This window comes from Pelodiscus sinensis, chromosome 1, assembly GCF_049634645.1.
Source record: "Pelodiscus sinensis isolate JC-2024 chromosome 1, ASM4963464v1, whole genome shotgun sequence".
Lineage (NCBI taxonomy): Eukaryota > Metazoa > Chordata > Testudines > Trionychidae > Pelodiscus > Pelodiscus sinensis.
The window spans coordinates 29,593,992-29,618,060 of NC_134711.1; the positions used below are offsets into that span (position 1 = coordinate 29,593,992).

A 24,069-nucleotide genomic window follows, 5' to 3' on the forward strand; every position below is an offset into this window, starting at 1 on the left:
TAGGAATCATTACTAAACTGCTTTCGATTTTATGAAAACAACATACTGAATTGTATAAGGAAAACTTCAAATAAAATACAAAAATGAATAAAATACAACATGTATAATGGCCCCATTCATCTTTAAAGATATTTGTGAACTCACATCTGCAATAACCAGTTGAGTATAGCAGCTTTTTTGATGACTATAAAAGCCAATTATGGGCAAACAGATTTCGTTGCATTGAATGTAACGAAAGGTCTTTTCCTGTTAACGATGGCTAATTGTTTTTTACTCTTGTCTTTTTGTTTTGAGTATTGAGAGCTACAGTTTATCATATTTTGCAATGTTTCTCTCCAGACTGGATCGCCAGCTTAAACAATCTTTCTCTTGGGCTTCCCAAGTCTGTGGCTCATTACCAATGCATTTTAGATCTCTCTTGAAGGCATTTTGAAACCTAAATTTGGGCATCCTCTCTGTCTTTGACCTTTTGTACAATCATCATATAAAAAGTCTTTTGGAAGTGTTCCATCTTGCATTCTATGTACATGACCTAACCAGTGAAGAAGGTTGTGCTTAATAGCTTTCAGGCTGGAGATTTGTGCCCTCATTAACACTTCTTCATTGGTGATTTTGCTCCTTCTTCATGCTCATTCTATGACCAGAATTGGTGGCTGCCTTCCCAACGCGTATATACCAGCTCCTCTTCCAATGACAAGTTCTTGTAATAGCTCACAAGTAACAAAATGAGTCATATGTTTGGAGATTGGTATCACTGAGTGTTATGGAAGGTTGGTATTCTGTGCCTTGCACCATGATTACTGTCTTTTTCACACCAATGGTGAGTGAAAGAGACCAATGTGCATCTTGGAGGCGATTTATGAGCTCATTAGAGGAGACTATACAGATGAAGTAAAAAGTTGGTTTTCCACCTTTAAGTAGTTCTGCTAGAATGCCATCTTTTCCAATAACAAGAGAATCTAAAGCCTTACCCAGATTTTCAATGCTTGGTTCTTGATCATCCAACATATAAACTGCCATAAATGATCTTCTTGGCCATTCAGACCCATAATATTCACCAATAATAGTAAAATAATAACTGCAAATAAGTGCTGCCCACCATCTTCAACCCATTGTTCCTTATAAGAAAAAAATACAAACAAACCAGGAAATTGGTAGTTTCCTGGGGAAAGTTAATGAGTTAAACTAGCACTTTAAATGCCACCTACTGGTTAATATGCATTGCACTCTGTTCAGGACTCCCTTATTGAAATGTGCTCTTTATGAAAACTTGATTAATAAAAGTGAGCTGCTGCTTTCTGCACTAGCTTTAGTTATCTCTAGCTAATGGTCCTTAGATGTAGACACATGTTTGTAGTCTTGATTTAGACAGTCTGACATTTCCTCCTTAATGTCTTGCCATTATCTTGAACTGATCATGCCAGAATTTCTTACCTTTCATCCCAGATCCTCTCTACTCACCCATTCTTTGTGATTGAGCAATGCTACCATCTGGCATATAACTCAGAACTCAGGGGAATTGTCAAGTCCTCCCTCCTACTTCTCAGCCAATCCCTTCTAGGCAGTGTCCAAATTCTTCTATATCCTGACATGGTCTGACATCCTTTCTGTCCCCACAGCTAAAATACACATTCATGCCCTCATTTACAGCTGTAACAACTTCCCTGGCCTTCCTGACACCTACATTGACTCCTCTGTCCTATACAAAACATGGCTACTAAGATAGCTTTCCTGGCTCATTATTTTTCTTACAGTACCTTCCTTGGTTCCTGCTTTCTCCCCTACTACATTAAGTTCAAGCTTTGTGTCTTTCTTCCAGTTCCTGTGTAATTCTGCCCTTCCTTATTTATACATCTGACATTTTTTCACCTGTTCTTACCCTTAGATTCTCATCTTCTTTTACTCTTAATGATGCCAACATCAACATACTGTTTATCTGTTTCTCCCACAACAGCCAGAGACCATGCTGTCTGTATGTTTATTAGAGCATAATGTGGGAGCGGCTGAAAATAAACCATACAATTTAATAGCAAAGGACAAGGAAAAAATGTGTAGAAAATTCTTCCAGGCCATCAGAGTGGTTTAAGTGTTGGATAAACCATGTTCTTCATCAGAGCTGTAGGGAATCTAATAGTCTCCATCTGCTTCAAAGGATGTACCATCCGAATAGACCCACTATGTGCTTGAGAGAGGTGGATCCTGATACCAACCAAAGAAGCTAATGGTCAAACCATGACACAGACAATAATCAACATTTCCAAAATCTGTTCCATCCAAATTCTATTAGTTCAGATCTGGTGTGTTGTCTACTTAAATAGTTTGTCTTTTGACTTCTCCATCAATTTAAAATGACTACCAGGACACGTATGTTGTTTAGCGATAAGAAATTTAAGAAGTTCCTTTCATTTAATTTAGTTCATATATAACCAGAGCAGTTCCCAGCTGCTGATCTGCTACCAGGCTGCAGCCGGGGCTGGATACACCACTCCCGCTGTGGCTGTAGTGGAAGGGTTGGGGCTCTAGGCTGACACTGGGGGGCTTTGGGGACTGGGCTATTGGTGGGTCAGTACAATTTATTTGCATATTCATTATTTGCACAATGAATATGCAAATATGCAACTAAAGTGTTACCAGTCCGTCAAAAGTTTGTGCATGGGTTTGCCGGTCTGCAGTATCAAAAGGTTAAGAACCATTGTATTACAGAACAAGATATGTAACAAAATTGAAATCCCGCTGAATGCTGTTTGTTTAAATTGTAAAGGGAAATCATGCATATTAGTGAAAGTGCATATTTTGTAATTCTCTAGACTTTTAACTAAAACCAGGAGAAACTGAAGGTATGTCTACACTGCATTCCTCCTTCGAGAGAGGAATGCAAATGCTTCTTTGAAATAACCCAACATCTAGACTGTGGTTTTTTCTTTCGAAATAGAATATTTCAAAAAGGTGCCCGGATGTGATTATGCAAATGAAGTGCAAGAAATTCAAATCCGTGCTTCATCTGCAATTACATTCAGCTGCATTTGCATTCCTCTCTCGAAGGAGGATGCAGTGTAGACATACCCTAAGTGATTGGCTTTCAAGAATCCCTTAACATAGGAAGTAACTTTTGCTTTCAATAGTATCAGTTATCTGCAGGAGAAATTATACCACACATTAACTATCTGTTGCTTTTAATGCAGAACCTATTTGGCAAAATGGCAGGCATATTGGAAAAAATCAAGAAGTAGGTTTATTCATTTCTTTTTCTCCTAAATAAACCATTTGAACAATCTCCAGATGGCTAAAAACAAAATGATGTAATAATTATTTCTGTTTTGTTTTTACAGCTTGTTCATGTGGGTCCAGCCCGAAATAACGCAGAAGCTATATATTGCTCTGTGGGCGGCTTTTATTGCATCCTGCTTCTTTCCCTACAGGATGATAGGGCTTGCAATGGGTAAAATAAATATATTTACATTGCTGGGTAGACTTAGCTCTTTAAAGATCATCCAGTTTAAGAAATTTTTTTTGATAATTTGATCCTTTGTTCAAAACTTAAATCCATACATTGAAGCACCACATTTACTAAAGAATCAGCACTGTGTAAAACGCATAGAATAAAGGCACAATTCTTGCTCTGAGGCACACAGTTTAAAAGGCAGAATGTACAAGGAGACCTAGTGAATGGTACCTTAGGGAAGCTGGGATGTTGAACAAAACAGGCCTGGTGATGATGTGCCATTAACATGGGTTAGTTTGAAGGACTGGGATTAAGTATGAGGGGCAATAGAGAAGAAGTTATGAACTGAGAATGAGAGGAAAAACATGAAAGGAGCAGTGACGTCGTTGGTAGAACAAGGACATAAGGAACAATAACATTAGGGGTAAAATTGTCCTTTTACATTTGGCCTTCCTTATATTTGACTGTTAGCCAAAGGGTAGCTATTAGAGTAATTGAATAGAAAGGAAAGTTATGTTAGCAATGGCCAAAGATCTTTTTGCTTCCTAAGTGTCTGTGTGTAACAGGGAGAGAAGGGTGCTTCTGAAAGGAATCAAGAAAGAAAAGCTTTTTTGGTATCTCATGTAACTATTTCCTATGAATTAGGAGTGTCCACATGCAAAGGTGCTGGATCTAGGAGTGCTTGCATACTTCTGGCTTGAAGTTTCCCTTATGTACAGGGTTTTCAGTTTGGTTCAGTGGTTCTCAGCACCCTCACTATACAAATTGCTCCAGCACTGCTGCCACCATGTTTCTGTAATGAAACTTGTGACTGTGATAATGCAGTTCTTAAACTGTAAATAATGTGACATTGACTTTAAATGGCTACATTAGATTAAGCAACTACTACACATATTGGTTAACTTTTTATGGTGGTTGAATTGATTGAAATTTGTTATCCCATGTGTTTCAAGAATGAGATTTCACTCACTCTGAAGACTCCTTTTAAAATTATTAACCTCTGTTAAGAGATTAGAGGTTTCAAGTATATTCAATAACCTATGGAAAAAGTTTTTTTGTGTAACATAAGAGGACATAATCAACTGTCCAAATACTTTCTGTTTCCATTTAGATTATTATAGAGGAATACTATTTTAATAGAAAAATGGGCAAAAGGGCGTCTGTCATTTCTCTGTTTTGCTCTGAAAACAGCTGGCACATATTTGGGTTTGGTTTTTTTTTTAATGCTTCTCAGCATTAAATACTAACTTTATGCAAAGAAACCAAAATTATAGCTGCAGAGATCTTGCAGTTGTAACTCCCATTTTGTCCACTTTATGAGATGAAAGCATGTATGTAGGTGTATAATATTTTTTATACCACATTGATTAGAAATAATAGTAAAATATGGTTTATTGATGGACTTTATGGAAAAGTAATGGAAAACCTGACCATTACAGTTGTGTTTGCTAAAAACAGATTTTTTTCCCCCCAATTGTTCAGGACTTTATGCTGGAATTAAGTTTTTCCTTATTGATTTTATCTTCAAACGATGCCCAAGACTTCGAGCTAAGTATGATACTCCTTATATCATCTGGACAAATCTGCCTACAGATCCTCAACTCAAAGAAAGATCTAATGCTACAGTATCAAGACGGGTAAGTAAAGTTTTGTGTTTTTACGTGCCTGACAAAGTCCACTTTTTCTTTTATTTGCAGTGACTAGAGCACATTGAGGGAGGGGTAATTGTTAAACCTAATTTCAATTTTCACACTTCCGTGGTAGTCTGACATGTTTTTATTTTTAAATCAGGGGTCCCCATATTCATAAAGTGAATTGCTTTTTGTAGACAAGGATTTAAAAAAAAATTTTTTTAAACAAAAGTGTTTTGGTATTCTAAGGCTTATCACAAGAAAAATTACTAAAATAGTATCTACATCACAAGTAAATATAAGGCTTTTTTATCCATATGCCATAAGTGAGTACTCAGTGTGTTACCTAGATAAAGAATCACTGTGACTTTTAAAAGTACCCATTCAATAATATGAGAGGGGTAGCTGTGTTAGTCTGGATCTGCAGAAGTGACAAGGAGTCCTGTAGCACCTTACAGACTAGCAGATGTATTGGAGCATAAGCTTTCGTGGGCAAAGACCCACTTTGTCAGATGCATTTGATGAAGTTAGTCTTTGCACATGAAAGCTTATGCTCCAATGCATCTGTTAGTCTAAAGGGTGTTACAGGATTCCTTGTCGCTTTTCCATTCAATAAAAGTTTTAGTTTAGTTGAATAAATGATGAATAGATGTTGTTGTAAGAATCTTACAAACCTAAGTGTGATTACAGACATAAATATGGTTATAAGTGCATCAGTAAAAAACATAGAAGATGAGTGTAAATCAGCCTTCACCATTTTTTAGCTTTAATAATTGATTTAAACATTTATTAAAACCTTAACTCTTTCATAAACTGTTTATAAATGTACCATTAGTATAAACTGTAGTTTCATTCTGCTTTCCACATAATTACTAGCAATACAGTTTTTGTAATAAGAAACAATAACTTTGTTGCATAAGGCACATTGGAATGCAACATGTTTTTTCCACATCTGTGAGTTTGACAGTGTTTTACAACAGTCATTATTTTCAAAATATTGAAATATTTTTTAAAATACAGGCGCGCTATTTCGCCATCTCTGTAAATCTCGTTGCACGAGAGTTAAGGGATGGCTTGAAATAGTGTTATTTTGAAATGTGGTGCTGTGTAGACAGCGCCAAATTTTGAAATAGACTCAAAATAAGCTATGCTATTTGCATAGAACAAATTGCATATCTTGTTTTGAATTTAGGATGCTGTATAGATGCACCCTTAGATACACTTACAAGGAATGGTTACATGGAGTAGAGGTAGCTACAAATAGAATTTTATCATAGAACTTTCTTTTTGTCCCCACTATATAATGAGTGTTTTAACAATCATTAATAGCAATGATTCTCAACCTGTTTTTAATTTGCAGGCTCCTAACAAATTTCAGATGGCAATAAGCCCCTTTGGAAATCTTAGATATAGTCTGTAGATCTCCACGTTTGTGAACCATAGGCTGAAAACTACTGTTCTTTGGTAACGACATCCTTTCACTGATCCCTTTTCCATATTCTGTGGTCCACTGATTTATAGACATGTAATCAACCTTTAAAGAACAGTATGTCTCTTCCGTTTCCTGAAAGATTTTTAAAATTCTATATTTTTAAAAGTATGATGCCTTCCAAGAGATAGGATTCCTTTCCACCACCCCACTTTCCCCACTTTAATGGGGTCTGGTTTCTAAACTAATCACTAGGACTCAGAGAGAAGCAAAGGTGGTAGCCAACTTTATACAAACCCTTCTACTCTCCATTCGGTGTTTAACCAGGAGGTTAAGTATTTATGTCTTAAAGCTTTTCTGAATCTCTTCAAGGAGGTCTCATGCTCTGTTAAAAAGCAGTGCTAACATTACATTAATCCTTGAACAAAGGGGTGAGAATGAGGATAATACTGTGAGGATAACACTTCCACTGGAGAACGTTTTTATTCTTTCCTGTTCTTTTCCATGGAGGCATTCTTATACTATGGTAATTCCAAAGGCAAGATGATAAATAGTCCATATCTGCCTAGCTGTTTTATAAGACTAGATTCATAGACAGTGTTTTTAATGCAAAGATGTTCTTTGTTTTGAATTTTTTCATCCTGTGCTTGGTAAGGATGTTAAGGACTAGTCGACTATATTGTAAGAAAAAGCTTATCAGATAGTCCGGTCGACTGGTTGATTCCCTCACCGCCCCATGCTGCCTCTATCAGCATGTACCCAGGCTCCGTGTAGCGTTCCTGCTTTAAAACGCAGAGGCAGTGTTTCAAAGGGGCAGTGCTGCACAGCTAACCTTGGGCTCAGTTGTGTGGCACTGCCTCTTTGAAACGCCACCACTGTGTTTCAAAGCGGCGGCGCTGAGTGGAGTCTGGGGTCAGTTGCGGACTCCCCAGCTGATCCCTGACTCCATTTCCGCAGAACCCCAGGTCTCCATGTGACATTTCAAAGCAGCAGTGCTGTATGGAGCCCAGGTCAGCGGGAGACTCGTGAGTCCCCCACTGGCCGCAGGCTCCAGAGGGCACTTCTGCTTTTGAAATGCACAAGAGCCCCTGCTGGGAACTCTTGTACATTTCAAAGCTGGCACACCACGTGCAGCCCGGAGTCAGCAGGACTTCCCGCTGGCCCCAGGCTGCACACAGAGTTCCAAATTCCTCCTTTGAAATGTACAAGAGCCCCAGTGGCAGCTCTTGTACAGTTCAAAGGAGGAATTCGGAATTGCCTATTGAGTAGTCGATGGAAATTCCATTGACTTCTTGACTAGTAAATTACTCCTTTAACATCCTTAATGCTCAATACTAAGAGTGCTACGAACTGACCGTGAAATCAGAAGCAGCAAACAATCGTCTTGTTTGTACAAATTAAGGGCTTGATCCTGCACCTACATGATGGGCATTTATGCATTGTGTGTGATAAAAAGGGCTCAATCCTCTGAGAAACACCAGCTTGTAGAACTGTGCATTATACTATCAGTCAGGACACAAAATAAAGTGCAAGAAAGCTTTTCAGATGCAGCTGTGCACTGCATTGTCAGAATTCAGGCGTTGGGCTAGATCTAAATAAAGGGGCATGCCTTGAAATGCCTAACTCTTACGTTTCCTTCTGGTGAACAGAAGTCAGAACCCTTAGTTTAGTGTTCGAGCTCCCTTTACAGTGCATTGGGAGAGTTAAGCACCCTCAGAAAGGGATTCTTAGAAGATGGAAAAGTAAGTGCAGAGCCACCTAAATTAGCCAGCAGGAATGCCATGGAGAGGGTGGGTTATAAGTCCCACCCCTCAGTGGGAGAGAGAGAAGCACCTAAGTCTAGGACAGAGGGAGATGACTCTCTGCACTTGGCTTCCCAGCTATGAACCCTCCCCTGGAGTTAGGCAACTAAGCCAGGTCAGCCTTCTCTGGTGGGGGGGGGGGGGGGAGGGGGAAACAAATGAGGAGAAGCAAAGGTGGGGAGTAGTGGTTAAAGCACTTACCTGTGAACTAGGAGAATCAGGTTCAATTTCTTGCTCCAAATTTGGCTGAATGGAACTTGAACTTTATGTTCTGTGTGCTGGGGAAGTGCTCTAAATCAGTGTTCTCAACCTTTTATTTTTATATATATAAAGTACCCCCTTTAAAAAATATTATAAGTACTCCCTACAGTTTTCAGACACACAATTTTTTTTCTACCATAGCAACACACTGTTTAAACAATTTAATTGTAGCCGGGCGGGCGATGAAATTTTTGGGTGTAAAAAGTACAAAAATAATAAAGTACTGTAAAACTTAAAACAAAAATTCAGTTTTCTCCAAATTTCAGTTTTGTCAACATACCCGCCAGACTTCTCTTGAGTACCCCTAAGGGTACTCGTACCACTGGTTGAGAGACACTGCTCTAAATCACTGGGCTACTGGATTATGGGCATAATCACACACCCCGCATCTAGCCACAGAAATTCCCAATATGCTTGTCCCGTCTGTGTGTTGCGTAGGGCCTGTGCAGTGAGCATGCCTACTGGATTGGATCCTGCAAGTGAGCTTGCACCTTGCCTTGTTTGAGAATCCCACCTGAACTAAAATGCAGAGCACCTCAGCAACATTAGGACTTGAATAGTTTTACAGATGCCTTCTAGCCAAACTTAGGCACCTAAATTTCCTTGGCTCCTGTTGGGTTAGGTTAGAGCTGAGCAGGGGTTTCAAAGATCACATGCTCACCTAAATGTTGGATTTTGGTGCCTAAATTGGCAGTTAAAAGCCTAAGTCACTTTGTGGATTTCACCCTGTACAATGGGACAGCATCCAGTGACTTAGGAGCTTTGTTTGAAAGTTGATTTTGTTTTAGCACATAATGTTTGAGATCTCCACTCCTATCTTCAGTGTTCATGGCAATTTTAAGAGTGTTAGCCTGGACAATTCATATCAGCTTCCGAAGTTGGGAGGTCAGCCCACCTTAAGACAATATGGAGACATTATAATGGTGTGCTCTAACCACTGATAAACTGTTTTAAATTGCATTCATTGTGTGCAATTTCTTGGTATGTAAGATCTTGCAGCTTCATTCAATTCATGTTTTATTCTGTATATGATACTGTTGAATAGATTTCACTTTTTTTCTTTTGTCACTGTCACATTTGTGTTTGTTGTTTCTTTTCCTGCTAGCTGTCAGGGCATGAAAAGGTATGGATCTTAGCGTGGAAAACTTTCTTTCAATTTGAGCATTTGTGTTCATAACGAGCTGATGCTGTTTTGTGTGTGTGTGTGTGTGTGTGTGTGTGTGTTCTTTTAATGTTTGCTTTTTTAATTCTTTCTTTATATTGAGTGTTCTGGGTTTGGTTTCTGTCTCTCAAAGACAATTCTTAAATTCTGCTACTGGTTATATATTAACTGGGCCTGGGGAAGTTCCTTCTAGCAAATTAATTTGGTTTGTTTGCATTGTCATATCCACATTTAATCTGGTGTATTCCTTGGTGTGCAGAGACTATATTTAAATACAGCTGCCTCTTGCAGATTCTTGTGGAGGCATACCTCTGTCTAAAGAATAAAATTGAACCAACTTAAAAATTATCTTCAGATGGGATATTCTAGTATAGCAAATATACTGTAGTATTGTACCAAGTCCAATTTGTGCTAAAAATAGCAAGAATGTTATTCAAGGTTATTTTTAGCTATCCTTTTAATTTGATTTTAAATATAAGTGAAATTAATAATTAACTAATCCTTTAAAGAGTGCATTTAAATATTGCTGTTCAAATTAATCCAATTTATTTCCCTGCAGGTTCAAACAGCATCATCAAGAAGCTATGTGGGTTCAGGTGCCCCAGCTGGAGTGAACAAAGATGAAGACACTAGTCGTTTTCATACCACCAAAAGAGGCAATTTCCATGAAATCTTTAACCTATCAGAAAATGAGCGCCCTTTGGCAGGTATTTAATATATGTACCAAGTTGTAGTGGTGGAGAAAATTAACTCTTTTGAACTAGTCAAATATATAATTAAAAGTCTTGGCGTTTGCATATCCTAGCACTATTCAGAAGTGAACTGTATGGCAATATTATCCACTCTAAACTGGTGTAGATGAGAGATCAAGCTAATCTTTTATTCATAAAATTATCTGAAAGAGCCTAATGCTTTCAGCCTGGCTTGTCTCTTGTCCCTACAAATTTGGTAGGGGAGAAAAGGTGCTTAGTCTATTCAGAAGAAGTCATTTAATCTATTGTTTGAAACAAATATTTTCATGTTTTGGAAAACCTTGACCGCAATGGCTATAGAGCAAAGCCTTGCAACTGGAAGAACATACATGAAACTTCATTTGTACTATGTGGTGCGTTTTATAGGAGAATTTTCTGATTGCTGGGGAGCCATCTGTCTCATTTTTAAATCTTTCATCTTTCTTTCCTAAGACACTGTCCTTGAAGTATTTGACTTTGTGTGTTGTGTTTTCTGGTAGTATGTGAAAATGGTTGGCGTTGCTGCTTGATTAACAGAGACAAGAAGATGCCCACGGACTACATTAGGAATGGAGTTCTTTATGTTACAGAAAAGTGAGTCATTGGTACTTGGCAGTGCATTGTTTGGAAGGACGGCAGAATAAACTTATTGGGAGCCCATTTCCTTTTATAAATACAGTTAAAACAAAGAAATGCAATTTAAAAGAAATGCAAATGTAATCCTATTGGAAGACCTTTTCAGTGTTTTTTCATAATATTAAAAAATAGAGAAACTGTATAAGGTAGTAACAGTTGGAAATTTGTTAAATCCTACCATGTTCCAATGTGTTAGATGTCTGAAGTATTTGTAACATAGGAAACCATAGCATCTGTGTTTAGTATTTTAGTGCTTGTTACAGTGAAATTATGAGAAAGTAAAGCACTAGCTACTTAAATATGGTATGAATGTTCTCATTATAGTTTATCAAATGTTAATGTTTTGCTATATATTTCGAATGCTGACAAACTCCTGGTAAAAATGAATGTATGCCTTTAAAACACAGTTGAATAAGTTTCAGAGGGGTAGCCATGTTAGTCTGCAACTGAAAATACTTGAGAATAAAAAACAGCGAGTAGTTCTGCAGCACCTTAGCTATGTCTACACAGCAGCATTATTTCGGAATAACTGATGTTATTGTGAAATAATGTAGTCTATGTCTACACTACAAGTAGTTACTTCGATATAATGTCCAGCTGGAGGACTTCTTAACTCCTGTAATTCTCATTTTACGAGGAGTAAGGAAGTCGAAGGAAGAGTGCTTTTTTTTGGACTTCCTGTTGTGTAGACCGCACCAAAAGCCATAATAAACTATTTTGACTTAAGCTACGCAACTGACATAGCTCAAGTTGTAGATTATTTCAGCTTTAGCTCTGCTGTGTAGATGTGCCCTTGGAGACAACAAAAAATGTAGATGGTCTCATGAGCTTTTGTGGACACAACCCACTTTTTCAGATGAATGGAGTAAAGGGGTCCAGGTTGCAAATAAATAGCAGCAAAAGAGAGGGTATGGGGATGGAAAGGGAAGGGAAAAATGGAGGAAAAAAATGAGGCTAATAGAGTGGGCTCTAAGTATTCTAAGTTCCTAGTGCTTAGCATTTTATACCATTAGGATGTGGAAAGTAGCAGCCCATCCAGGTCAGGTCTTGGTTTAAACTTCTTCCCTTCTCTATCCCCTCTCTTTCTCTGCTATTTATTTGCAACCTGGACCCCTTTACTCCATTCATCTGAAAAAATGGGTTGTGTCCACAAAAGCTCATGAGACCATCTACATTTTGTATCAGTCTCTAACGTGCTACAGAACTATTCACTGCTTTAAAGTTTTTTACAGTTGAATAAGTTAAACGTTGGTTTCAGAATCAAAGCTGTTTGCTCTACACACACTGGGTGTGTATTAGCAATGCTTCTTGGGATCTTAAACTGAAATTCCTTGAGTGTATTAGAATCTGGTAGGACTAACCCTCATCTATATACTATGGCAGGTGAGAGAGGAGATAATTCAGACATCTAGAATTTCAAGTTTTATTTTAGCATATCTTCATCAAGTTTGTCTGCATTATACAGTAAACTTCCGATAATCCGGCACCTTTAGGACCCAGGGGGCTGCTGGATTATCAGCTATGCCGGACTATCGGAAGGGGGGACTATGAGGGGTCGGGGGGAGAGTGGGGGGAGACTGCCACCCCAGATCCCTCATAGCCCCCCCTTCCGATAGTCCAGCTCTACCCCAGGCATCCCCGATTCAGCCACTGCTGGTCAATTTCAGCAGCGGCTGAATCAGGGACACCTGCGGCAGAGCAGCTGGGGTGCTGCTGGGTTGATCGGGTAGCGCCGCCCCTCGGCGCTGCGGGACCAACCCAGCAGCACCCCAGCTGCTCTTGGGGACGCCTGGGACAGAGCAGCTGGGGTGCTGCCAGGTTGGTCCCACAGCGTCGAGGGGCGGCGCTACGGGACCAACCTGGCAGCACCCCAACTGCTCTGCCCCAGGTATCCTCGATTCAGCCGCTGCTGAAACTGACCAGCGGCTGATTCCAGGAAGCCTGGGGCAGAGCTGGTCAGCCACTGGTCAGTTTCAGCAGAGGCTGAATCGGGGACGCCTGGGGCAGAGCAGCTGGGGTGCTGCTGGGTTGGTCCTGTAGCGCCGCCCCTCAGCGCTGCGGGACGAACCCGGCAGCACTCCAGCTGCTCTGCCCCCAGTGTCCCCAAGAGCAGCTGGGGTGCTGCTGGGTTGGTCCCGCAGCCCTGAGGGGTGGCGCTATGGGACCAACCTGGCAGCACCCAAGCTGCTCTGCCTCTAGCTTCTCCGATTCAGCTGCTGGTCAGTTTCAGCAGCGGCTGAATGGGGGAAGCTGGGCGCAGAGCAACTCCAATTGTCCGGCTGCCCGGAGCACTTCCGGGTTCCCGATAGTACCGGACCATCAGGAGTGCTGGAGCATTGGAGGCTGGACCAATGGAGTTTTACTGTAGTACAGGTTGAACCTCTAATCCAGAACTCACTGGTACAGAAATATCTGTCAAGGATGATTTGAGTTAGTCAGATGTCTACTTTTCATGGGTGTGGCCAAGTTTCCCGTAGTCCCATAAAGTTAGTTTACAGCCACCAGTCCTGGCTCTCAGTGTTCACTGCTGTTGTTTCGTTCAAATTTACCCCTAAATAGCCTCTAACCGCTCATAAAGCAGTGGAAGTGTTGGTAATGCTGCTAGACAATATTGACCTCCTGTGGTCTGGTTTGGAACTGGTAGGTCCCGAGGGCTCTGGACTAGAGAGGTTCGACCCATAGTTTGTAGCTAAATTCAAGTTCTCGTTAGTTTTCCCTGACGCAATTGTACAGATGACTTTTGCTGTCATTTAAGAGTCGTGTGTTTGGTCTTATTACATAGACTTTCAATGAAGTTTTCATTGGTTAACCCACATAGGTTCAGCCTTTCCCCCCCAGCTGCCTCTGTATCATAGGCAGCAGGGGTGGCAGGAGCTGTTTCCCTACGAGCACTAGCTCCCATCTGCTCCCCTACTTAAAAGAATAAGAACGGCCATAATGGGTCAGACCATAGGTCCATTTAGCCCAGTATCCTGTCTGCTGACAGTGGCCAATACCAGATGTCCCAGAAGAAGGGATCTCAACACGCAATCCTCATGTGATCCCTCCGCTGTCACCCACTTCCAGAGAAACAGAGGTTAGGGACACCATTCTTACCCATCCTGGCTAATAGCCATTGATGGACCTAACCTCCATGAATCTAGCTCTTTTTTTGAACCCTGTTAAAGTTCTAGCCTTCACCACATCCTCTGGCAAGGAGTTCCACTGATTGACTCTGCATTGAGTGAAGAAAAACTTCCTTTTGTATGTTTTAAAACTTGTAAACATGTAACTGCTGAAAATTTCAATGGTTGCACATTTACAAAAATAAACGTATTTTAACATCCCTAGCATGCAGCAGATGACTGATCTTTTGGGAATTAGATGTTCAATTAATAGAGTTTATGAAAGCTTTTTTGTTTTTAATGTTAAATCATAACCAGAAATATGTTTTTTTTACATAATTGCTTGCAAAGCTGTTTTTAATGTAGAGAATTTCAAAGCTCCTTTTTTTAGAAGTCAGGATTTTAAGAGTTTTGGTTTCCAATTATTATACCAAATATGCATTTTCTTTCCTTTGTCTTCAGTTACTTGTGCTTTGAAAGTTCCAAATCTGGCTCTTCAAAGAGAAATAAAGTTATTAAACTAACAGATATAACAGATATTCAGAAGGTATGTCTGTTTCATTGATTGTATTGTCATGTGGAAAGATCACTTTTTCTGTTCCATTGCTAATTTTACTTTGTTTTCATGACCTGCGTCTTTAAAAATCAGGTAGTAGGGTTTTAGATTTTGAAATGCAATTAGACATGCAATCATCTAAGTAAAGATTACAAATTTATAAAGTGATTTAAATGAACATTGGGGTTTCTCTTCTGATAATTGGGATGAAAGTGAAATAATGCAAAGTAGCTCAGTCGAGTTTTGCAGAAGATGTTTACAGGAGTACAGGCAGTCCCCGGGTTACGTACAAGATAGGGACTGTAGGTTTGTTCTTAAGTTGAATCTGTATGTAAGTCGAAACTGTATTCAGCCACTGGTCAGTTTCAGCAGCGGCTGACTTGGGGACACCTGGGGCAGAGCAGCTGGGGGGCTGCTGGGTTGGTCCAGTAGCGCCGCCGCTCCTCGGCGCTACTGGACCAACCCAGCAGCACCCAAGCTGCTCTGCCCCAGGCGTCCTGATTCAGCCACTGCTGAAACTGACCAGCAGAGGCTGAATCAGGACGCCTGGGGCAGAGCAGCTGGGGTGCTGCCGGGTTGGTCCAGTAGCGCCCAGAGCGGTGCTACGGGACCAACCGGCAGCGCCCCAGCTGCTGTACCACAGGCGTCCCGAGCAAAGCCGCGGAGCACGGGGGCAGCGGGACAGCCCAGACGAGCTGTGGCTGTCCTGCTGCCCTCGGGCTCCTTGGCTTTGCTCTGCTATGCTCCCCGTCCCCCTGGTTTGCAGACCAGAAGGACGGGGAGCAAAGCGGCGGAACACGTGGGCAGCAGACAGCCCAGACGCGTCTGGGCTGTCCACTGCCCGCATGTACCCCCGCTTTGCTCCCCGTCCCCCTGGTCTGCTGGAGACCAGGTAGAGGGCCCCGTTCGTAACTGCGTATCCGACGTAAGTCGGATCCACGTAACTCGGGGACTGCCTGTACATGGTATCCATTGAACTCACAATAGCTCCAATGCAAACATTAGGGTTCATTTCTGATGATAATACCTTCAAAATCAGTCTTTTCTATTCAAGACCTATTATAATATAAAACTAAGATGGAAATTGTGATTGGGTTCTTCTAGTTCAGCTTCCTTAATTCCGCATTCCTCCCTCTTTGATTTAATGGGAAGTGACCATTAGATCGTCTAGCCAGATGCTTCTATGTATCACAGGCAATTAAATTTCATGCAGTATCTCTGGTTTGAGTCTAGTCATGTGGGTTAAACTAAAGCATTTCAATTTTGGGGGGAATAAATTTGTGTGCACCACAAGCAGAGAACAGGAGAGACTGAGATGGCCCCTGCAATGGCAGGGAATTGTTTAAGTGGGATATACTCAGGTGACCTTTCACTTCCTTTTCAATTTGTGCCTCCAAAATTGAAAATCTTTCCTCCTGATGCCTCTTTATTGCTATTGACAGGTGAATGGCCCTTCCTATATCAAACTCGCAGCCTCCCTTATGTTTGACTCTCTTCTTTGTCTGTTGTCAGGATAGTAACTTTGTCACCAAAATTATGCCCCTTTTTCTGCTCTTAAAATCTTCAACCAAGCCATCTCTATGTCCTAGGATAACTGTATCCTGCTTCTTGCTTCACCTGCTACAACCAATCTACAATGTGACTCTGTGCTCTCCTATCCCTTGATTTCAGATCTTTGCCCAGCCTCTCATATACACAGTAACTAACTAACTACAGTATTTTGTCTAAGTACAGTATTCTTTTCTTCTCCTTTCTGCTTAAACCCCATTTCTTCTTTATCAGTAATCACTGTCCTTTGCCCTCTTTCATGCTCACTCAGTAGTGACAACGATGGTCTCCAGGTCTTGCTATTAGGAATTATAGTTTAGTATCATATGGGGTCTTTATGTGGTAGGAAATATAAACATTTCCATGAAAGACATGGCCCAGAAGAATCTTACATTCTTGAATATTATTTCTGGCATTTTCCTTGACTTGGTTTCCATTCAGGTAGTCTACTCTCGCTATAAGACTTACAAAAGGCATCATACAGTACTTTGTTTATTGGATTTTCAGTGTATTGTTCCTGAATGATGGGAGTTCTTCAGCCCAATAATAGGAAGCTATGATTCCTGCTGTCCTGTACCTCTGAATTGTCATTTATGTATAGTTCACCTTAATAGTACTGGTTTGTGAATTCCTTATTGGACACCTCGTAGGGATGTGAAGGACTAGTCGACTATCTGATAAGCATTTGCTAGGATAGGATAGTCGACTAGTCACTCCCCCCTTGCTGCCTCTATTTGATAGAACAGCAAGGGGTGGAGAGGAAGAAGAGAAGAGAGGGTACTTAAAGTAGCAGTGCTGCTTGAAGCCTAGGGCCAGACCCCAGGCTACATGTGGCACTGCTGCTTTGAAATTCCGCGTGTAGCCCAGAGCCAGCTGGGGTGTCCCCAGGTGACACGTGGTGTTTCAAAGTGGCAGCAGCACGTGGAGCCAGGGATGAGCTGGGGATTACCCATCTGACCCCTGGCTCCGTGTGGTGCTGCTGCTTTGAAATGCCACAGGGAGCCCAGCGTTGGTCTGCATGCAGCAATTCAAAGTGGCATCGCCGCATGGAGGTTGGGGTCAGCGGGCGACTCCCTAAAACTGTTGCTGCACTTCAATGATGAAGGCACCCTATTGACTAATCAAATAGTCAATGCAAAAATGCATTGACTACTCAATTAGTCAGTTACCCGATACTTAACATCCTTAAGACCTCTACCAATAATTTTAGAGTGTGCTGTTGACAAACATGTTATAAGTACTTCAAATAGCTATTTCATTGGTATATTCAGTTTATGACCAATTTTCTTTTTCATTTGGAAAAATAATCTTTGTAGTTGTCTCTTTTAAATACTACATCTGTCACTGTAAGTAGTAAAAAAAGGCAGCTTTTAGGCAAAGCTTCAGAAGTGGGTGGGAGGATCCACAGTAGATGGATTACATCACATTCTCTTTCATGTGCCTTTGTAATTGTTCTGCATGTAAAGTATTTTTGTTTTTTGTAGTACAAAGTGCTCTCTGTTCTCCCAGGATCAGGAATGGGTATTGCAGTATCAACACCATCTACACAAAAAGTAAGTGGCCAGCTCTATCTGTATTGCTGCACAGCAATATCTGCCATTTCTTTATAGCTCGTGTTAGGGGCAAAGGGACCATGCATGCATGCATTCGTGTGTGCGTACACACGCACATATATGTACATTTTTGCTTTAACTTTTTGTTTTTATTCAGTTCAATAAATTTTGGGAACTGAGTGCATCTGTTACAGAGTATTATATAATTGACATTGTCTGACTTGGTTCATTCAAGTGGAAGCAAACAATTCTGTTTTAAAATGGTTTTACTTTATCCCCTCGCCTGTGGTGCTCACAGCTCTCTTACTCCAAACTTAAATTGGCCATTTTCTTGCCAGCCATCTTCATGGTGATCATAGGAGCTCTTTGCTGTAGTGTTACTAAATGCTGGACACTCAACGCCACCTACTCTGTAGGTAGTTCCATGGAGTGATAGTGACCACAATGCGCTTAACAAAGTTTTATTGTATTACTCATTATCTGGCACACTGTTAGCCAGAAAACTCTGTTAACCGGCATTGCCCCCAGCCGATTAACAGAGTGCCAGATAGACTGTTGCTCAGCTCCCGGAAAGGAGGCTTTCTCCTCCCCCTGAGTGGAGCCAGTTGTTGGCCCTGCTCCAGGGGAGGAAGCTTCCTCTTCTCCCCATCCTCTTTGAAAGCTCTGCTCATGGGGGAGGAAGAAGCCTTCTCCTCCGAGGGGGACTGCAGACCTTGCCGAGGGGGAATGTAGCCCTGCTTCGATGGAGGAGGCTTCCTCCTACCCTGGAATGGAGCCAGCAAGGACTGCTTAGTTATCCAGCACATTCAGTTAACCAGCACCACCATTCCCCTGAGTGCTGGATAACAAAGCTTTCCCTGTATAATAGTTTGGGTATTTTGAAGGCCTGTGCTTTTTTGACAAGTTCTCCAAAGCATGGCTGAAATCCACTAAGGTTTCCATCTTCAGAGTTACATTGTCATTTTTCCAAGGACATGTGAACTGAAAACTCATGAGCCTTATGTAGTTTAATAAACATTTCAGGTTACATTCTGATAAACCAGGAAATATTAGTTGTCAAGGCTCAATAATAACTTGGAAGGAGGTTCCTTTTGTTTCATATGCTAGTGTGTGAGCCTTTTACATCCATGTCTTGGCATGAATTTGAAAATTATTTTTTTTAAACATAATTTTAATAGACAACTAATTACTTGGGATGTTTTTAAAATTGGAAAACCAGTTTTAAAATAACTCTATCTCTGGTTATCAAGAAGGCTTTGTAGGTCTCAAGCAGTTGGAAACGGAAATAAGACTGTTCATAGGTCTTCTATACCAATTTTCTTCACGAGTGCTAGTGCGCTAGATCACAATTGTGAGAGCAAAAATGATAGATGAAAATGCAATCCAAAAATGCACTGAACAGATTCTTAGATTGTTAGGGAAAAGCCCCTTCTAACTTCAATTCATATCCTGTTCATGTTTCACTGGACCAAAATAACACAACCCCAAAACAAAAGAACCTAAAGCTCTAAAAAAGGCTTGTTAAAAAGGAAGGGGGGAGAAGTGTGTTTATAGGCAAGTCTGACCAGATTTTCAAATTGACTCTAGGAAACTTTCTTCTTTCCTTTAGACTACAATTTGGGTTGATTTTTTTTTTTTTTTTGTCTTCTAGCCATTGGTGTTTGGTGCCATGGTACACAGAGATGAAGCTTTTGAGACAATTTTCAATCAGTATATGAAAATAACCTCTGCAGCATCGAATAGTGAAAGCTAGTATCTCATCTTCAGAAGATCAAGAGGAGACTTTTTTATTTTACAACTTGGTAGTGAAAAATTGAACATCCTCATCTATTTTGCAATAATTTTTGTCATATGGTTTATATTCTGTCTGTTACTAAATCAAGTGTATTTTATATATGCCTTCATGTTTGTTTTTAAGGTTTTTGTAAAAAAACAGTGAAAGTGCTATCATCACTATTAGCCTTGCACATTAAGCACTTTTAATGTTTATTTACTGACATTAAAAGCTAGGCTGATGCTTGGAGAACTGACTGAATAGACAACCGGAGCGGAACAGATTCATCCCTTGGGTAATTCCATTGATATAACCAGGAATTAATTTCGCCCACTGTCTGTTGTTTTTACCTGAATTGAAACACATTACAATAGTCTGGTGTTTGTTGGGTACAGCAAGCACAGAATTGGTACTTTATGAAACCGGTATCCACACCTAGGATATACCACTATTAGTAAGAATACTGATAAGGCAATTTTTCTTGCTGATTTATGTACTATAAAAGGGTTTATATTTGCAGAGTTTGACTTATTCTTTTTCCTGTATAAATAGTTTCAAATCTTTGTGCAGTGAACTCAGCATTACAAATCAGAAGGAAATGATTGGACCCTTATCTTCTTTTTCTGATCAACCAAAAGTGCAAGAGGAAGAAAGGAAACTACTTGTTTTTGAGGGTATCAATACTTTGTTCATACAATTTTAGGCACCATATATTTGTATTCCTATTGATATTTGTCATGGAAGGGCTCAATAATTGTACTTGTACACATAATGTAGCAAGATGCATGTATGTTCATGCAAAAAGACTTAATGGGTATCTTTTTGTGATGGGGGAGTGGGAAATAATTATCTCAAGTAAAACTTGAGATCTGTTTTGTATGATATGTATTCATTTGTATTTGAGATTTGGGGAAAAAAATCAGAGTCCCTCATGACAGAAATGTCAGGATAATGTAACAAATGAAAGCTCTATTTCCAAAGGAAATTACTCTGTTTTGATCTCCCCTTCTTTATTCCATTTTCCCAACAATAGAACCCGGTATTGCTAAATAGAGCAATAACACTGTGCTCATCTTCTACATACATTTTCCTCTACTGGGGGGCAAAGTATATGACATTTATCATACTTTAAAGTTTGAGAGCTCGCATATTCCATGTAATAAAGCCCATCTGAGAATTTAGGTTTTCATTTGCATTATTCTAAAGGCATAGCTGATAGCTCCCCTGTGTATTTTCCCCCTACTGCATCTTTTGAGCTTAGTAATATTTTCATTGAGCAAACTTTTTCAAAAAGCCCATCAAGAACATAATTCTGTTAGCCTATCTTAAAAAAAAAATCCAAGGATTTTTTTAAGTCAATACACTTAGCCATGTATTTTCTATTGAAATAAGTTTTGTGGGACATCATTACTCAGAAGATCTTTAAACGAACTCCAGGTTTACATTCAATTAACCTGTTTCAGAGTGGCAGTGAAGATAATTTTAATATTAATATGAATAATTAATTATAGTATTTCTCCATATTGTGTTTAAAGTTCATGTACATTGGAACTTACTCATTTGAATATTGAAGGCATAGAGTTGTTCATGCTAAGCTCTATGCTGCAGACATAAGTGTATAAATATGTATCAGAATCCATCTTAAAGAATTTAAAATTATTATCCATGCACTGAATCATCAGTTCATGGAATTACTTAATCATGCATTCAAAGATTGTCTTGAATAGTTATGAACATTTGCTTAAATACTGTATGAAGAGGGATGTTTTCCTGAACCAGGGTCTTGAAAGTTTACAATATAATTTAAGATTAGTAGGAGATCTAGTTATCCACTATATAACAAGGATGTTAACCAAATACCATTTTTAAGCTGCTTTCATTTGGCAAATACGGATATTCATTTGGCATAAACAGGCTTATATTTAAGCAAAACTATTACTTTTATCATGTAGATTTAAAAAAAAAAAGCAGTTTGATTTAAGGGGAAGAAATTGTCATTTATCCAACAATTTAATATATAATTAGACTGTTATAAAACCTCCATTAAGCATGAAAGTGGCAAATGAATTACAATAAGTGGTAAATAAATAAGCATTAATATAGGTTTAATGTTATGTGCAACTTAGTCATATATTCATGGTTCATTCAGTTTGTCTTAACTCCTTGGGCGTTTCTGAGGTGGTCATTTTTTTGAAGAAACAGAAGATTATATTTTTTATGGAGAGCAACTGGTTTTTCTTATTTTTGTATCATTTTCAAATGTACTTTTTACCTTTTCTCTGATCATAAGGCACTGGATTTAGTGCAACTGCTGATGACTGCACTTATTACCTCCTCTCCCCATTGACTGACTGTTGTATGTAATATTGTCCTATATTCTGGTTCTTGAAAGACAAAAATATTGTTGGGGTGAAGATGCCAGGATAGTTAACAAGACTTATTCTTTGAAGAAGAAATAAATCATTTGCCATCTTTACAGATTTAGAATCCTCCTACGTACAGCATACTTTAGCTTGGTCAACAACAGATAACCTTTCTCCTAATGCTGATTTGTCATTCAAAATTAATCTGCACTTTAACAATATGTACTTTAAAAATTGTTAAAGCAGTACAGTTATTGCAAACTACAATGCAACATTGGTTCATTATGATAAAAATAAAATGAACTGGATTTTTTAAAGAGTAAAATGTGTAATATAACTGACATTCATGTATATATTTTGCAAAGTTCACTTTACATTAGGTTATAAGAATTATTGCAAAGTAGCTGCTCTCGTGTTACAGAATTAAAGGCACTAGTCAATAACTTCAGTGTGCTTACTTGTGACTATCGCTACGCTTTTTTTCTCCAATGTCCTAAAATGCTGGCAGGCAGTGGGCAATTACATAATTTACTTGTGTAATTACACTGAAGTTAATTTTAAATTTACCTTCCTACTTACAATTTGCAGTATAGTCCTCTTTTTGATTCAAGGTTGAGTGATGCCATTTAATGTCAAGTATTACCTTTTTGACAGCAAAAAGTGATGTTTTTGCCATTGTTCATTTGCTGTTAACTGTTGTAATTCGGTTGATGTATATGGTTTATTGTTGGATCATTCGCATTTAATTGGTTTAACTTCTTTCTTAGAAGTTTAGTGGTTAGTTTGAGTTCCTTTGAGGGGAAAAAAAGGGAGATGAAAACTTACCACATTTATTATTCGTCGGTGACCATTTAAACAAAGTTCAGATCTAACATCGTTTTTCTGTATTTTGCCACTATTGTGAGTTCAGATTGAATAAAAATAAACTACTTATAAGTGGCAACATGGCACAAAAAGCCAGCAACAAAACTTTTATTTACTGTTCATGCAGACCAAGAGAGAAGATATTTTACGTGAGAGTGAAGAGGTGAACATGTGTACACTTTTTTTTGTCAACTTAAACTTCTACAAAGAAAACTGGTAGTTTTTAATTGAATTCTGTAAATTTTGTCTGATATTTAATTTCTATTACTAAACAATGAAATAATGTGTGTTAAATTAGTTTTTATTTCTGAAGTTTGTCTATTTTGAAGTTGTAAATAATGATCCATTAGCAGTGTAACTTTTGGTCAAAAAGAATTACACTATAAGAAGAATTGAAATAATGAAACAATTTGCCCTGTACATTTTTTAAGAACTTTGTTTAAAAAAGAATTGTATAAATTATAATTTTTATTTAAATAAATCTAAAATGCTTTGAGCTAACGTATATTTTTAACACATCCTTCAGATGTCTCGGTATCCACAGACTGAAGTTAATACACATTTTTCTATTTTCTTGTCATCAAGAAGATCAAATAGGTAACCGGTTCTTTTATAGGAAGCAGTATTATGAGTGTTGATTGAATTTTACATCTATAAATTGTTTCTAAATAGCTCACATCACTTATTTGAGATTAAGAAAAAATAACATTTTTCTTCATTCTATTCAGATTTAAAAAAAAAATAAAAACATCTTTCTGCAGCAGTGGCCCTTTACATTTTCTGGTTTAATCTAAGACAAATAAATACACTTACCAGAGAATATGTTGTATTCCCTTCTACATGCCTGTATTTACGAACACCACAAATGATATATATATACCATTGGCAAGAGTTCACAGCCCATCCATGGCAACTATCCAGTAGCAGACGAGTAGTCTCTGTTGCACGTCAGGGTATGCCTACATAGCAGTATAATCTTGGAATAACTTCCAATCCTCACTTTCATACTAGATAGATTTTTCCCAGGAGAGTTCCACAGCACCTAGGCCTCAATTGGAGTTTTGTGTCCAGTTCTGGGCACCACATTTCAAGAAAGATGTGGAGAAATTGGAGAAGGTCCAGAGAAGAGCAACAAGAATGACTTAAGACCTAGAAAACAAGAGCTGTGAGGGAAGACTGAAAGAATTGGGCTTGTTTAGGTTGGAAAAGAAGA

The 24,069-nt window shown here is 39.1% G+C and overlaps 1 protein-coding gene across 5 annotated transcripts in view; it reads left to right on the forward strand.

Moving 5' to 3' along the window:
* Positions 1–23,357, forward strand: part of GRAMD4 (GRAM domain containing 4) — a 125,373-nt gene extending 102,016 nt beyond the window's left edge. For all 5 annotated transcript variants that reach the window (XM_075927714.1, XM_075927735.1, XM_075927721.1 and 2 more), the window contains exons 12-19: positions 3,183–3,226; positions 3,330–3,439; positions 4,925–5,079; positions 10,287–10,434; positions 10,959–11,052; positions 14,661–14,745; positions 17,787–17,855; positions 19,507–23,357. In XM_075927714.1, the coding sequence (XP_075783829.1) occupies positions 3,183–3,226; positions 3,330–3,439; positions 4,925–5,079; positions 10,287–10,434; positions 10,959–11,052; positions 14,661–14,745; positions 17,787–17,855; positions 19,507–19,608 (807 nt within the window). In that variant the 3' untranslated portion in view covers positions 19,609–23,357. The remainder of the gene's footprint in view (positions 1–3,182; positions 3,227–3,329; positions 3,440–4,924; positions 5,080–10,286; positions 10,435–10,958; positions 11,053–14,660; positions 14,746–17,786; positions 17,856–19,506) is intronic.
* Positions 23,358–24,069: the final 712 nt, after the last annotated feature.